Source organism: Solanum dulcamara, chromosome 1, assembly GCF_947179165.1.
Source record: "Solanum dulcamara chromosome 1, daSolDulc1.2, whole genome shotgun sequence".
NCBI classification, from domain to species: Eukaryota; Viridiplantae; Streptophyta; class Magnoliopsida; order Solanales; family Solanaceae; genus Solanum; species Solanum dulcamara.
In genome coordinates, this window is record NC_077237.1 from 68,032,664 (window position 1) to 68,048,573 (window position 15,910).

The 15,910-nt window shown below is 34.8% G+C and overlaps 1 protein-coding gene across 2 annotated transcripts; it reads right to left on the bottom strand.

Moving 5' to 3' along the window:
• Nucleotides 1-535: 535 nt before the first annotated feature.
• LOC129893987 (protein NRT1/ PTR FAMILY 8.3-like) lies at nucleotides 536-15,524 on the bottom strand. 2 transcript variants are annotated; one of them, XM_055969497.1, is made up of 7 exons: nucleotides 15,311-15,524; nucleotides 14,578-14,638; nucleotides 11,744-11,869; nucleotides 10,768-10,873; nucleotides 10,465-10,682; nucleotides 6,413-6,969; nucleotides 536-1,442 (listed from the first exon to the last, which is right to left on the bottom strand). In XM_055969497.1, the coding sequence occupies exons 3-7, from the start codon at nucleotides 11,795-11,797 to the stop codon at nucleotides 620-622; spliced, it is 1,758 nt and encodes a 585-aa protein (XP_055825472.1). In that variant the 5' UTR covers nucleotides 11,798-11,869; nucleotides 14,578-14,638; nucleotides 15,311-15,524; the 3' UTR covers nucleotides 536-619. The 2 variants fall into 2 exon arrangements, with proteins under 2 accessions (XP_055825472.1, XP_055825545.1); XM_055969570.1 differs by lacking the exons at nucleotides 10,465-10,682; nucleotides 10,768-10,873; nucleotides 11,744-11,869; nucleotides 14,578-14,638; nucleotides 15,311-15,524 and adding an exon at nucleotides 8,015-10,458.
• Nucleotides 15,525-15,910: the final 386 nt, after the last annotated feature.

The window sequence follows — 15,910 nt, forward strand, 5'->3', positions numbered from 1 at the left end:
TTTGGCATCTTAATAGTTAGGGAGACAATAATTCCACTTCAAAATAGTTCAGGGGTTTATAGTACCCCGCAAAATTAGAGTGTGAAATAATAATTTTGGCTAAGCTTGAGTGTTTTACGCCATTTCTCCTTTTTAGAAAGGGATAAGTACAGTAGATGGTCATTTGGTCATTTTAATTATCAAAAAAAAGGTCATTTGGTGTATATCCATGTATAGTCACGGTATATTTCATGTATAGAATGTATCATAATGTATATTCAGCGTATAACTCATGTATAAGTAATCTATATTGTATAGTCAGTGTATACTTTCTATGACCTTTGGCAAGGTATATTGTATAGTCATTGTATATTTCCTATGATTTTTTGCCATTTTTTATGTAAATAAAACATGGCTATATTTATTGTAAACTAATTAGTTTATCGTATACATTTGAAGTTGTCCCTTTTAGAAATTGAGGGATATAAACCATATTTAGAAAAAATACATTCAGATTCTAACTATTATTTGCAAACAAATGTGACAAAACACAACCCCCACTTTAAAACTTTCAAATAAAGTGAATAATATTTGACTTTCATTGCCAAACGCACCATTAGAATAGAAAACAAACTATAACTTAGGATGGCTTCTTGGATTTATACATTTTGGCACAAAAAACATAGATTACAAAGTTGCAGATGCTAAGTGCAGTCAAGAGCCAGAAGAAATAATCGAGATGCCCACTGTTCAAGTTGTTAGGAATCCATCCAGGTTTGCCACCTTGAGTTGTAATGGATGTTACCAGTGTGAGTATGAAAGAGCTCAAGTAATGACCCAAAGCATTAGTCATCAGTGTCAATGCACTGCACAAGCTACGCATTGCATCGGGTGATTCATCATAAAAGAACTCAATGTGCCCAATGGAAGTAAATATCTCGGCTGCTCCCAGTATAAAATACTGCGGAATCTGCCAAAAGATACTGAGAGGTACTTCAACTGCTTCATCCATCAAACCAAGGTCTCTTGCGAGTTGTAGACGCTTGAACTCAACGATAGCAGCAGCTGACATGCACAACACAGAAAGGAAAAGTCCAATTCCTATTCGTTGCAACTTGGAAAATCCCCTTTCCTTTCCAGTAAGCCTCCTTGCAATTGGAACAAGGATCCTATCATAGACTGGGACCCATATAATAACACTAATGGCATCAAAAAGTGAAAGAGATGCTGGAGGAATTCTGAAGGAACCAATGGCAGTGTCCATCGCCGTCCCTTGCTCCACAAACATTGTTACCATTTGTGCCAAAACAGCATAAAAGACTATTCCAGTTGCCCATATCGGGAACAAGCGGATCAAAATTTTCAGTTCCTCAACCTGCGTAACAGTACAGAGCTTCCAAGCATTGGAATAGTCGCCAGTTTTCCATTCAGTGTCTGAAACTACAGCAGCTTTGTCAAGGCACCTGAAGAAGATAACGTTATGCACAAGATCAAAACCGAATCATTGCCGGAAATAGAGGATTGATAATTTGTAAAGCTGAAATAAACCAGGTCTTTGCTTAACCAAATACTAGAGGAAAGTGGTATTTTCTTGTGATAGATAGCAACTAAAAAATATTTGAAATTAAATATTTTCTAAAGCATCTTAATGAATAATTAGACAGTAACACTACTTATATAGACAAAGGTGTAAAAGCATAAATATAACAACGCCAAGTACCTAAATATAAAATACATTTAGAGACCAATTTACTGATTACTGAAAAACTTTAAAGCAGAACTTATTTTTCACGCTCAAAGAACTAATTCCACATAATCTCCTTCTAAAGAATAAAATCCATACCATAAACATAGTTCTATATGGATCATCTGTAACTAAAATTTATTAGAAAGATTTTTCGTTTTTTGTTTGATTTGACAACTCCAGTATTTAGTGCATCTCAATAATACTTTTGTTATTATGATAGACTAAATTATTCATGAAGTTTTTTAGAATTTAAGATTGAAACAACTTTTATACAATTCTTTATTTCCTGGTTATTATGGCTACTAGGTAGAAGGTTTTTTCCTTGCTATTACAGCAATTATGAAACAATTTCAACTTTACTTTCAGAAGGTTATTTGAAGAGAGAGGCAACGAAGATAGGAGGATGTGGAAGGAAATGACTAGGGAGGCAAAAACCACCACCTATCTCCTATAGAATTTTTCTCAACATTTCACTATCACACGAGCAATTTAAAGTTACAACTCCTTTGTACACCTAAGGAACTGTCTCCCACTGTCCCTGCCTCTAATTGTTGGTAACCCTCAAACTCTTCAATGCCTCAACCCAATCAATGAAGTCAATTTACAATACAATACAAAACAACACCTACTACAATCAACTAAAAATGTAATCAAGATCTTGCTTTGGAATCAGAAGAATCTATCTATTAAAACTCAAGAAGAAAATTATAACTTGATAGGAACAGGTTCTCTCATTGAAGTTCACTCTCTTGTATAAATCTCTATATATATGTGTAGTCTTTCTTGTGATGGTCAACTTCTAAGGTATTTGAGCAATGTCTTATATAGGAGTAGAATGGCCACATTTAGATCCCCAAAATCTACAAGAATAATGGCCGCATTTAGATCCCCAAAATCTACAAGAATTGTTTCAAGACTTTCCAAGAATCCAATCCTTATTTGACTAGAAGTCGGCCAACCATTTCCTAAATCCAAGCTAATTATGGTAACTTTCTATATCTTGAACTTCAGTTCCTTGCAGAATTGAATTAAGGCTAATTACACTTCTCCAAGGTTTCTTTTTGTATATGTGGAATAGCATCTTTTTGCAATGACCAAACAATCTCAAGTTCTGCCTGGTTCGAGGAACATGTTCTCTGAGCAGCTCCCTTGCAGTGCTGCCAACTTTACTAGTTCCTTTTGGAGATCTGCTAAGGACCTGATTCTTGTACTTCTTTGTTCATTCTTTCTTGTACATAGATTGTCACTTATACCATGTTTGTCAATCATCAAAATATCATATGATCTTGAATGTAGATTCAGATCAAAGTAACTCCTATCAGCTCAACAGTTTCCCCCTTTTTGTTAATGACAAACCCATAACAGCTTTATATATCATTATGTGCACTCTGTAGCTTCATCAATCTTTATATGCTCTTCATGTGCATCCTTCCCCCTAAGAACAACTCTTATGTTGACAATCTTCCCTTAAGAAGTAACTCTATTATTGATCTAGCTTCTGAATTCTGCTGCCATTTGACTTCAGTAAGGTTTGCAAGCATACCTCAGTCCATGTCGACCTCATCAAGTTTTGTAAGCTTGCTTCAGCCACTGTAGACTTCAACAAGGTTTGTAAGCTTGTAAGAAACCATGAAGGTTTTACCTTCATTTTATTGTAGCCCACTAGATGGCTAGGTTTGCTTGACTAAATAAGGTTTGTAAGCTCACTTAATCAGTGGTAGGGACTCCCCTTCTACTTATTGCAACCCTATAGATATTATCACACCTCTTGATTCATCCTTGTTGGACTGATACTCAGGGGACCAGGTTCTTCATCAACATTCAAGACCAACCATCCCTTTTGATTTCTCACTCCTAATTCTCACAATGATGAAACTCCCTCAACTCCAATCAATATATTTTTCTTATAATCCTGAGTTATCTTCTTCTTTATAATCTGCCTTCTTTCTTTTCCCCCTGAATCACTGCCTCCCCTTATTGATGCTCTTTTGTTGTTTTGGGCTTTTGTCTAGTGGGATTTTGGGACTTCGAATTAGGAGATTCTTTGGTGTAATGTGAGTCAAATATATAAGGAAGAGTTTTGAAGGTTTTAAACTTTGTGGGGATGAAGTGTAATCAAGCATTCTAGTGATAGGTTTCTGGTTAGATGATGATGTAATCTACATATAGCAGTGTAGAAAAGCTTATGCAATTTAACTACAGAGAAAGGAGGTGCAAATCTGACTTGTCATAAAACTAGATTCTTTGACTTTCTTTGTGTCTGATTATTCTTAAGAGTAGGGCAACATTACCGGAACTCATCTAGCCTTCTTGAGCTACCCATGAGTGCATACCGGTTAAGCTATAAGGTTGGGATAGACACTTGTCCTAGATTCATCCTCCATTAATAAAACTAGAACATGGCCAAATATTCGGAATCAAGAGAGTTCTTGACCTCATCTTAAGTAATCTTCTCAATTAAGCCTCTTCAGTTGCCTCTCATGTGATAGTTGCCTATTCATCACATATGTACTGCTCTTCAGGCTATTGATCATGATTTTCTCTTGCCTGAGGTCCTAGCTCAATGCTGATTCTCTTCTTTCTCTGTACATCATCTTCATTTTCTATAGAACCAGTACCTTTATCTAGTTTCTCAAATCCATAGTCAGTGATCTGAGTGGATTAATTATGCTAAGTTTAATAGATGATTAATTCCTTCTTAACCAACAACCAAAAGACCGCTAAGTTCACTACAAGCCATCACGAGACAATGTCCAGTCTAGACCTAAAGTATCCAGGGATTGTGCATCGTGAGAAATGGTGTCCTAGTTAAGGTTGGCCAAAGGACATTAACTACGGCATTCAGGCCCCATCGTCACAAGCGTACCGTGCACCTACCTGTCTATATATATTTGATTGCTGGAGGAGAAAATAATAGAGGGTTGGAGAAGAGTTTTTGGAGTACTGAAAGGAAGACCTACCAAGGCATTTAACACACTAGGAATCATTTTACGATGTTTTTGGATAGATTTCATTGATTAAATGCTACCACTAACATCAAAATCACATTGGATTCGTTAGAACTCATCAAATTTTCAAGAATCACCACAAAATGGATTTCTGGGGTGGTGTGACTTCAAAAAGGTAATTCCACTACCACACTTCATTTATGATGCTTAAATAAGTATATAGAAGGTAATTCTGAGTAGCAACCATGGTTGAATTGAAGTATCGGATGAACCATACAACAACAACAACAACCCAGTGAAATCCCACAACGTGGGGTCTGGGGAGGGTAGAGTGTACGCAGACCTTACTCCTACCAAGGTAGGACGGCTGTTTCCAAGAGACCCTCGGCTCAATAAAAGCATAAAAGCATAAAAAGGGTCAGATAAGGTTAAGAAATTCAAAGCGATATAGGAAAATAAATAACGAAAGCGGCACAGATAAAATAGAATAATCGAAGTACGGAAAGTAATAAATAATAACAAAAATAGCAGAAATAAGAGCATAAGAAATTGTAATGCGCTCATGCGCCTACGAATAAGGAAGAATAACGAGATTATGTACTAGCCTTCTACCCTAATGTGGGTCCTCCACACCCTCCTATCTAAGGTCGTGTCCTCGGTAAGCTGTAACTGCGCCATGTCCTGTCTAATCACCTCTCCCCAATACTTCTTCGGCCTACCCCTACCTCTTTTGTAACCATCCATGGCCAACCTCTCACACCTCCTCACTGGGGCATCTGTGTCTCTCCTCTTCACATGCCCAAACCATCTCAATCGCATTTTCCGCATCTTGTCTTCCACCGAGGCCACTCCCACCTTGTCCCGAATAGCCTCATTTCTAATCTTGTCGCTCCTGGTGTGCCCACATATCCATCTCAACATTCTCATCTCGGCAACTTTCATCTTTTGAATGTGAGAGATCTTAACTGGCCAACGCTCTGCCCCATACAACATAGCCGGTGTACCACCACTTTGTAGAACTTGCCCTTAAGTTGTGGTGGCACCTTCTTGTCACATAGCACTCCGGAAGCGAGCCTCCATTTCATCCACCCTGCCCTATAGGAATGAGTATAAATGAAGGTTGTCGTATTGGTTGGGGAAGAAGGTGAATATTAAATGTGAATATGAATCGGATATTGTAGTGATCCAAACAGATCCAATAGTCTATTTAATCAAGGGGATTTTGGTGAATCAAGATTTCACCATTCATGAACAATTAGGGACTTGGATGACTTGAAGCCTAAGTCTAAAGCCTAGATGGTTTATGTTACATTGTAATAAGTATGAATTAATAGATTTGAACTATATTCATTTAGATATTGTTGAGAGTTTGAATCGTCAATTGTTTGAAAAGCTAAGACTATGTCCAAGATAAGTTGAAATATACCTTCCTTGAGTCCTTTGCCCAAAAGCATGATTCTAAAGATGAATGAAAATGTTTTAGAATGTGCATGTATGTTTGAAGGGGCAAGCGAGGGTTAGGTTTCCATGTTTCATGAAAGTTATGCCTTAAAGTGCAATTCTAAGTATGAAATAATATGATAAAAGATATTTTGATCTTGACTTCAAAATAAGAATTTTTGGCATCATTATTGTTTTTATAAATGTCATGACTTTCATACGAGCCTTATGAGAACATAGAGGAGAAGAGAGCGTAAAATAAAAATGTTCTCCTTGGCAAAGAAGAAAATATTATTACCTCAGTTCATCAGTGTGCAATAGCTTTCGGCTTCCTTCACTTGCAGAGCTTTTGTCTGAGGTTTCAAAAAGTAGTGTACTATCATCTGGGAGAGGCAAGTTCCATTTGTGGAATGCTGCAACCAGAACCTGGCACATTCTTGTGAGAGGACTTCCCCCAGGCTTTTGAAATCTGTAGAGTGGTGTACCGAAAAAGAAACTTGCAATGGCAATGCCCATGAAAACTGCAGGGATGCCAAACCCAAGACCCCATCCAACATTTTGTTGAATCCACACAATCAAACTGCTTGACATCAAAGCTCCAATGTTGATAGAAAAATAGAACCAATTGAAGAAGGAACCCTTTTTAACCCTCTCTTTTGGATCTGTGTCATCAAATTGATCAGCACCAAATGACGAAACACATGGCTTAATCCCACCAGTTCCAAGAGCAATCAGATAGAGGCCAAAAAAAAATATGGCATACTGGGCAGGAGTTGCTGAAGGGCACACAGAATCCACACATTCAGGGGGCTTAAAAGAAGGAACTGAAGCTGATAGTGTCAATGTGCACATTCCCTATATAACCAATCAACAACGCAAAAAGCATGAAATAAGAAGTGTAAGTCCAGCAAGAATATATAAGAGAAAGTAAGGCTGCAAGAACAGGATGTGCTTCATAATTTATTGTTGCACTAGAGGCTAGAGCAAAGGTAAAATCCCAGTTGCAAAGGGAGATAGGGCACTACAAAGCTAGGATTCCGGTTCACAAGACAAGACATGTATTTTCTCTCACTTGAACTCACTATATCAGTTGTAAAGATGAGAACTTTAACCATAAGAGTTCAAAAGAGGAAAGGCACTGAGCAGATAGCTACTATCTTTCTTCCTTATCGCATTCTTATGTTTTCCCCAACTTTAGTTTGTCTAAAACTTGGAAATATCACACACTTCAGAAAGTAGTTATTAGTTCCACGATGCAGTTGATAGCTAATTTAAAACAGTATTAGAAGGCCCTGTACAAAAAAATCCTTGTGCTCCAGCCCATCCCTGGACCCACACATAGTGGGAGTTACTGCACCGAGCTGCCCTTTTGTAAATGAATGATTAGAAGGTAAAGTAGAGCACTTTGGATCTGTCAAAAAGGGAATTGGCACTTAAACAGTTTGCCAGGAAAGTGACTCTACCTTCCTCAAAGTTGCAACCTACATTACGCAGACTCTCCGAAAAAGTTGATGAGTACGTGCCAGATCCTCCAAAAGTAGTGCATTTTCGGAGGATCAGACACCGGTGCGACAACTGTTTTGGAGAGTTCATGCAACATAGGGTGCAACAACAATACATAAACCTAGAACGAAAGTCAAATAATTTGGTACCACAGTTGCACCCACCAATTATAAAAAGAAATAAAAAAAGGTTAAATATGTGCCAGTTCTTTCTATAGTTAATATCTCGCTAGGCAGTGTGCTAAAGATAGGCAGGGTCACTTCTACCTTTTATGGCATCTAACGTTAAAACTCACAAAATTAAGTATAGCAAAAGCATTTTAGAATTTATACTAGATTCTAAGGTTCCAATACACCAGGAAAGAACAGTAAAAATGCTCATCACTCGACCATTGTACCTTCAGTGTCTGCCCCATCTTTACTAGCAAGACCATCAATTGTTCAAGTTTACTCTAGGAGGCGAAAGAACAATGATTCTTGTCATGCACCAGTTTTGTCGTCATCTGATCCTCCTCTGTCTGATCCTCCAGAAAACTTTGATCTCCCTGTTGCTCTTCGCAAAGGTACACGTACCTGCAAATCTATACATTCCATTGCTAATTTTGTTTCCTATGATTATTTATCCTCTACGTCTAGATCTTTGGTTACTTCTCTAGACTCCGTATCTGTACCCACAACAGTGAAGGAGGCTTTGAGTCATCCCGAATGGTATAATGCAATGCTTGATGAAATACATGTCTTAGAGGAGAACCGCACGTGGGATTTGATGGATTTACCCAAGGGAAAGAAACCAGTGGAATGTAAGTGGATCTTCACAGTTAAAGTTAATCTAGATGGTTCCGTAGCAAGACTTAAGGCTAGACTTGTGGCTAAAGGGTATGCTTAGACATATGGGGTAGACTATGCAGACACATTCTCCCTGGTAGCCAAACTCACTTGTGTTCGCTCGTTCATTTATCTAGCTGCTTCTGAGAATTAGCCTTTGCATCAGTTGGATATCAAGAATGCGTCATGGTGATCTTCAAGAGGAAGTGTATATGGAGCAACCACCCGGTTTTGTTGCTCAGGGGGAGTAAGAGAAAGTCTGTCCTCGGGCTTGGTTTGGCAAGTTTAGTGAGGTAGTTCAGGATTTTGGGTTGAAACTGAGCAAATGTGATCAATCCGTCTTCTACCGGCAATCAACAACTGGCATTATTCTCCTTGTTGTATATGTTGATGACATTATCATCACAAGAAGTGATTATGTAGGGATATTTTTCTATCTCAGAGAAGGTACATTCTTGACCTACTTGCAGACACAGAAAAATTGGCAGCCAAATCTTGTAGTACTCCAATGGTTCCCAATGTGAATCTTATGAAAGATGATAGTGATCCTTTTGATGATCCAGAGGAATATAGAAGGTTAGTTGGGAAGTTAAACTATCTTAGTGTGACTCATCCAGATATTTCTTTTGTGGTAAGTGTTGTTAGCCAGTTCATGTCCGTGCCTACGATCAAACATTGGGAAGCTTTGGAACAAATTCTATGTTACTTAAAAGGAACTCCTGGACTTGGCATATTGTATAGCAATCAAGATCATACTCATTTTGAGTGTTTTGCAGATGTTGACTATGCTGGATCAAAGATTGATAGAAGATTGACATCAGGCTATTGTGTCTTTGTTGGAGGGAACCTAGTTTCATGGAGGAGTAAAAATCAAAGTGTTGTATCTCGATCCAATGTAGAATCTGAGTACAGAGTTATGTCACATTCAACGTGTGAGATTATGTGGATACATCATCTTTTAATGGAAATTGGTCTAAAGCATCATACACCAACAAAACTCTGGTGTGATAATCAAGTTGTTCTTCATATTGCCTCAAATCCAGTGTATCATGAAAGAACTAAACATATTAAGGTATACTATCATTTTATTCGTGAGAAGATTTTAGGAAAATCTGATTTCCACTGGTTACGTGAAGACACGAGAGAAACTAGCTGATTTGTTCACAAAAGCATTGACTGGAACTCGAGTTAATTATCTTTGTAACAAGTTGGGCATGATCAATATATATTCTCCAGCTTGAGGGGGTGTGTTACAGAATCACTACAGATATGTGTATATGATTGTGTATATGTTAGCATAGCTAATTTATACGGATTTGACTATCTAGTAACCATAGTTAGCTTAGATCTCCTTATGTATTTTTACCATTGTATTCTTTGAGTAATAAGACAAGTTATTCAAGTTATTCCTCCTACCTTATTAGTTACACTTTTTTTATTTTGGGGTGGGGGGTCATGAAATACTCTCTGCTGTTACACACAGGAATGACCAAATACATCTCCAGATATTCAAAGTTCCCTCTGACTATCATTCTACTGTCTATCCTAATGTTCCAGATATGAATGATAAACTACCTGAAACACAATAAATTTTAAAAGTTTAATTTCTGTTTGACTGTTATCTGAATGTCTATATAAGATTCAGTAAAAAGTTGATGACCGACCCTCACCAATACTTCTGTTCAACCAAATTGTAGAAGAATAAGATTCAGCAAGATCGAGCACTGTGGGAAAGGTGCAGGCAACAATACCAATGGCCAGACCTACTTACTGAGCTTCCTAATTAATCTAAAGATGACCAATACAAAAAACTATGTATGGGGAAACATCAAAGTTAAGTTTTGGCATTATATTCCCCATGGAGTGGAAACAAAACAAGTATCGGTAGATTGAAGTTAGTTATGTTAAGAGAAACTCTCCAGTAGGAGAGGAGAAATGACAAAATATGAATATGCAAGTCGAATAAAGAAATTTAATAATCATCTCACAAACAATTACTGTATTTTGTGTAAATGAATCTGACCATGAAGTAGATAATAGAGAAGGTAGCAATCGTCCTATATCTTCCCCAGTATGCATCTGCCATAACGGCCCCAATAAGGGGCGTTAGGTAACACGTGCCTAGCCAAGCTGTGACATCTCTAGCAGCTGAGAAATTTCCCTCATGTAACTTGGTGGTAAGATAGGTAACAAGATTACCAGCAATGCCAAAGAACGCCAAACGTTCACAACATTCATTACCTGAGATCAAGGTCCGCAACCAAATCAATTATGCCGAAACAGGTAGAAAGAGAAGAAAAGAAAAAGGGAAATTTGAGTGACATACCAAGAATAAAGGGGCAAGCTCTCCAGTTCCCTGTCTCACTCTTTAAAACAAGATTACCCTTGATATCAACAGAACCATCTCTAGTGTAGAGTCCACTATTCACATTCTACAAATAGGAAATTTTTTGAGAATGACAACATAACAAACTTGTTTGTTTTTTTTAATGGTAAAATAACATTTGCTTATCATTTTCTACATTAAGAATGAATAACTCTATGCTTTGAGATGTGGAATAGCCAGAGTATTCGTGGTATAGTTCAATGTATAAATCAGGTATCTACTTCGATTGTTGTATATGAATAACTTTCAAATATAGTAGTTGTGCAAATAATTTGCCATATGTGAGAGGAAGTGAACTGAACTATATAAGTCATTGCATTATTGTATTTATAAAAATAAACGAAGATTCTTTTCATAGCAATCCCAGATTTAGCAAATGGAGGTCAATTAGAAATTCATATAGTTTCAACTAAATAATCTTAAGTGAGAAGGTTCTTTTTACTTTTTTCATATACGTTTATAGAATTAAATTATAGTAGGACCCGTTTGGCATGAGAACTTTTCACTTTTCCCCAAAAAAATAAATTCACATGAATAAGTTGTATTTGAAAGTTTGATAACCCCCAAAACCTTATTTTTACATCCAATATTTTCACTTTCATCATATATTGAATAGTATGTATTAGCCATGTGATTATATATTTTGAGATATTACTAATTTTAGATCAATTTTGACTGTATATTTGAAGTGAATTAGTCGAGTTAGATGATTTTATCATTTTTTTAGAAATTGAAAAGTAAAAATCATATTTAGAAAAAATATCTTCAAATCCTACATATTTTTGCAAAAATATATGATCAAACTATACAACTTTGAAAATTCCAAATAAAGCTAATATTTTTGTTTCATGATCAAATGTCGACTTACAGAGTGAATAAAAATTTAATAGAGAAGTAAAGAAATAGAAATTAGAACCTGATGGAGGCCAGCATGTTGTAGAAGAGATATTGTTTGTGATTGAGTACCCATACGCACAGCTTCAAGGTGATGGATCTCACACTTTACTTTATCTGTTGCTATAACATGAAATTTTTCTTGAATCTACAAAGAGCAAAAATGGGTCAACTGAACCGACAGAGAAGTTGAATACTAAAAAGATACTCTTCCCTCCCATTTTTATATTTTGGTTCAGTCTGGACATGGATGTAGAATCATATTTTTCACGTGATTTCAATTTTCAAATCATAAATTTTTCCGTACCTAAATAATAAATCAAACAAAAATATTAATTTTATATATGAATAATTTATCTACTAAATATGATAATACTTGAATAACTCACCTCTAAGTCAATTACCAAACGACCCCTCGTGGTATTAATTATTCCATATACAACCACGCATTAGATAACACACTGATTTTCTTATAACTTGTATATGTATTAGTTATGCGATTTCTAAATTGCAAAACAAATATTGTATTAATTTTATAATGAATAACTTTTTTTTATAAATAAATAACTTATTTCTTAACTAGCTATCAAACATTGTCTAACTTATATAAAAAATAATATATAAATAAATTACTTCTTTACTAGCTACCAAACTGACATACAATAATTTTAAATTATAAAACTTTTTAAAAAAAATATTTTTCCTTTGAACTTCTTTGGTGGTTGAGCACTTGATACTATTGATGGTGGAGTGAAGTCGTGGACAGAATTAAAAATTACTCCAAAAGCAGCAAAAAAACACGAGGAATTATTTAAATGAAATGATTACGTAAGACTCTAGTGGACAATTATTGGAAGGCATGACTCTAAATAAGCGTTTGACCCCAAATTTTCAAATATTTTTGACAAATTATTTTGGGATAAAATTTTGGTGAAGTTTCACCATGCGTTTGGTCACAAATTTTTTTCAAATTTTGGTGAAGTTTCAAAAATTATTATTTTGTATTCGTAAGTTTTAAAAATTATTAAAAATACCCATAAGTTTGTGTTATCATTTTATAATGAACATGTCCCGTTAAAAAAAATATTATAACATAATTGATAACAATCAACAACAACAAAATAGCAATATAGGCAAGAACAATACCTTAATCGAATTTAAAAAAATTATTCTTTTTTTTTAATCATCTTGTCACTCAAACTATTCTTTTCCAAATGGGGTAATAACAAATTATTCTTTTATAAAATCTTTTCACATTCTATGAACAATCTCTTTCCGGCAAATTTTCATTTCTAGATCAAATGACCGAGAAGACGAAGCAATATTGTTATTCTGAGTCGATTGTTCATCATTTTCATCAAGGATCATATCATCACTTTCATATTCAGTGAATATTTCATCACTTCTTTGATTTTCATGCAAAAAATTATGTAATACGACACAAGCAACAATTGTTTTCACCTGCATCTCTAAGTCATAATTGTTCATTCCTTGTCGTAGTATTCTAAATCTACTTTTCAAAGTAACCTTTGAAAAGTTGATTTTTGAAATTAGCATTTAGCCATGAATTTTTAAATATTTTTTCAAAAAATTAGAAGATTAGGATAAAATTTGAATTGAAGTTTCAGCATGTATTTAATCAAAGTTTTTTTAAACATATATTTTACTTTTAAAAAAATATATATATAACAAGATTTATACTTTTAAATTCTAAAAACTAGCAAAAGTACTCATAAACACAAAAATATTATTTTTATAATAATTGATAATACATTATTAAAAATCATAACAAGATATTTTATTAAAAACTATTAATAACACAATTAGCAATTACTACAATTTATCAAATTACTATTAGTTATGAAGTTTTATCGACTCAAAAAATTAAATAATAATAACAATAGTAACTAGTTATTCTTTAATATAATGGCTTTTGTATAAGTATAATGATATTGTTAAGAGTGTTTGAATTCAGTAGATTGCGATAATCCAAAACTGATAATCGAGGTTGTAGGTCTGATTCATTATTAATAAGATTTTAAGAAGTGATATATATATTAAGAGTATTTGAGATGGGTGGTGGTGGCTTAGTGATCTCAAAAATAGCTAAAAGCTATGCATTAGAGAGTAACTCTGTAACTAACTATATTAGGCATTAGCTAAAGTAGTTAGTTAGATAGTTAGTGATCAGTTATTCCTAAAATTGATTAACTTCCTAAAGTTAGTTAAACTAAGCACAGTAAACTAATTGTGTATCAATACACATGTACAACAATAGCATACAATACAACGAACTAATAGAAATGAGACATTCTCTTCTCTACTTCTAATCTTCTCTATATATTACCACTTTCTTCTTCTTCATCATCCTCTAAAGTTCATCAAAAACGTGTACTCTCTTCTTCTAAATCACTAAATCCTCTAAAACGATATGGTATTAGAGCCTCCAAGAAAGAAATTCTTTCCTTGATTCTAAATATTCCATAAAACTTGATTAATTACAACTTGAAATTGGTTCTTATCAGTTTTTTGAAAAGGTTCAAAAATAGCTTCAAACTCTACAAATTTGTCACGGCTCAACTCTATACCCTAAATGTGGCCAGCACTCAAAAATAGTAAGCATTTTAAATACTAAAAAGTAACCTCATGACTCTGTCTGAAAAATACTCTAAATATATGTAAAATCAATGTTTAAACATAATACTGAAATACTGAATTGAATCTCTACTCTTTCTATGAAGTCTCTAAATAACCATGAATAAGTATCGCGACATGCCCACGGCTACCTCAAAAGAACTACTAATAACAAAGAAAATAAGTTGCAAAGTAGTTCCTCCGGAAATAAGAAGGTCTTACCAAAGTTGGAAAAGTGTGATCTTCAACGAAGCACCTGTTTGATGATATCTAACTCTTGTATCTACATCATAAAATTATGCAATGTCGAAAGACATTAGTACATGAAATGCACGGTATCTAAAATGGCTGAATAAATAAATAACCTACCTGAATACTCACAAGATGAAATGCTAAAAATAACTTGATTGGATGTAAAACATGCAAGTATAAGAAAAAATCAAGGCTTTACAATAAAATAAAATAAGGCAAAGTAGCAACTCAAGTAAAAGTAGTACTTTCTCTTAATGGGGAGGATGCACATGAAGAGCATATAAAGATTGATGAAGCTACAAAGTGCACATAAAGATATATAAAGCTGCTATGGGGTTGTCATTAACAAAAAGGGGGAAACTGTTGGGCTGTCAGGAGCTACTTTGATCAGAATCTACATTCTAGATCATATGATCTTTTGATGATTAACAAATATTGTACAAGTGAAAGTCTATGTACAAGTCAGAATGAACAAAGAAGTACAAGAATCAGGTTCATAGCATATCTCCAAAAGGAGTAGGTAAAGCTGGCAGCACTACAGGGAGCTGCTTAGAGCACATGTTTCTCAAACCAGACAGAACTGAAGATTGTTTGGTCGATGAAAAAAAAAGCTATTCCACACATATAAAAAAAATCTTGGAAAAGTATAATTATCCTTAATTATATTCTATAAGGGACTAAAGTTTACGATCTAGAAAGTTACCATAATTGAACAAGAGGAATTAGCTTGGCTTTAGAAAAGGTTTGGCCGACTTCAAATCTAGTCAAATAAGGATTGGATTCTTGAGAAGTCTTTGAAATAATTCTTTGTAGAGTTTGGAAATCTACAAGCAGCCATTCTACTCCCATATAAGACATTGCTCAAATATCTTAGAATTTGACCATCACAAAAGAGACTACACATATAGAGAGAGATTTATACAAGAGAGTCCCGAAGAGGAGTCACTTCTGCAATGAGAGATCCTGTCCCTATCAAGTTATTTTTTTTATTTTTCTTGAATTTTATTAGTTAAATTCTTGTGGTTTCAAAATAAGATCTTAATTACATTCTTAGTTGATTGTAATAGGTGTTGTTTTATTGTAAATGGACTCCATTGATTGGGTAGAGTCATTGAAGAGTTGAAGAGCTACCGACAATTAGGAATAATTATTGTTGGTCTAGGCAGGAAATGTGGGAGACAGTTCCTTAGGTGTACAAAGGAGTTGTAACTTTAAATTACTTGTGCTACAGTGGAGAGTTGAGAAATATCCTGTAGGAGATAGGTTGTGATTTTTGCCTCCTTAATCATTGCCTTCCATATCC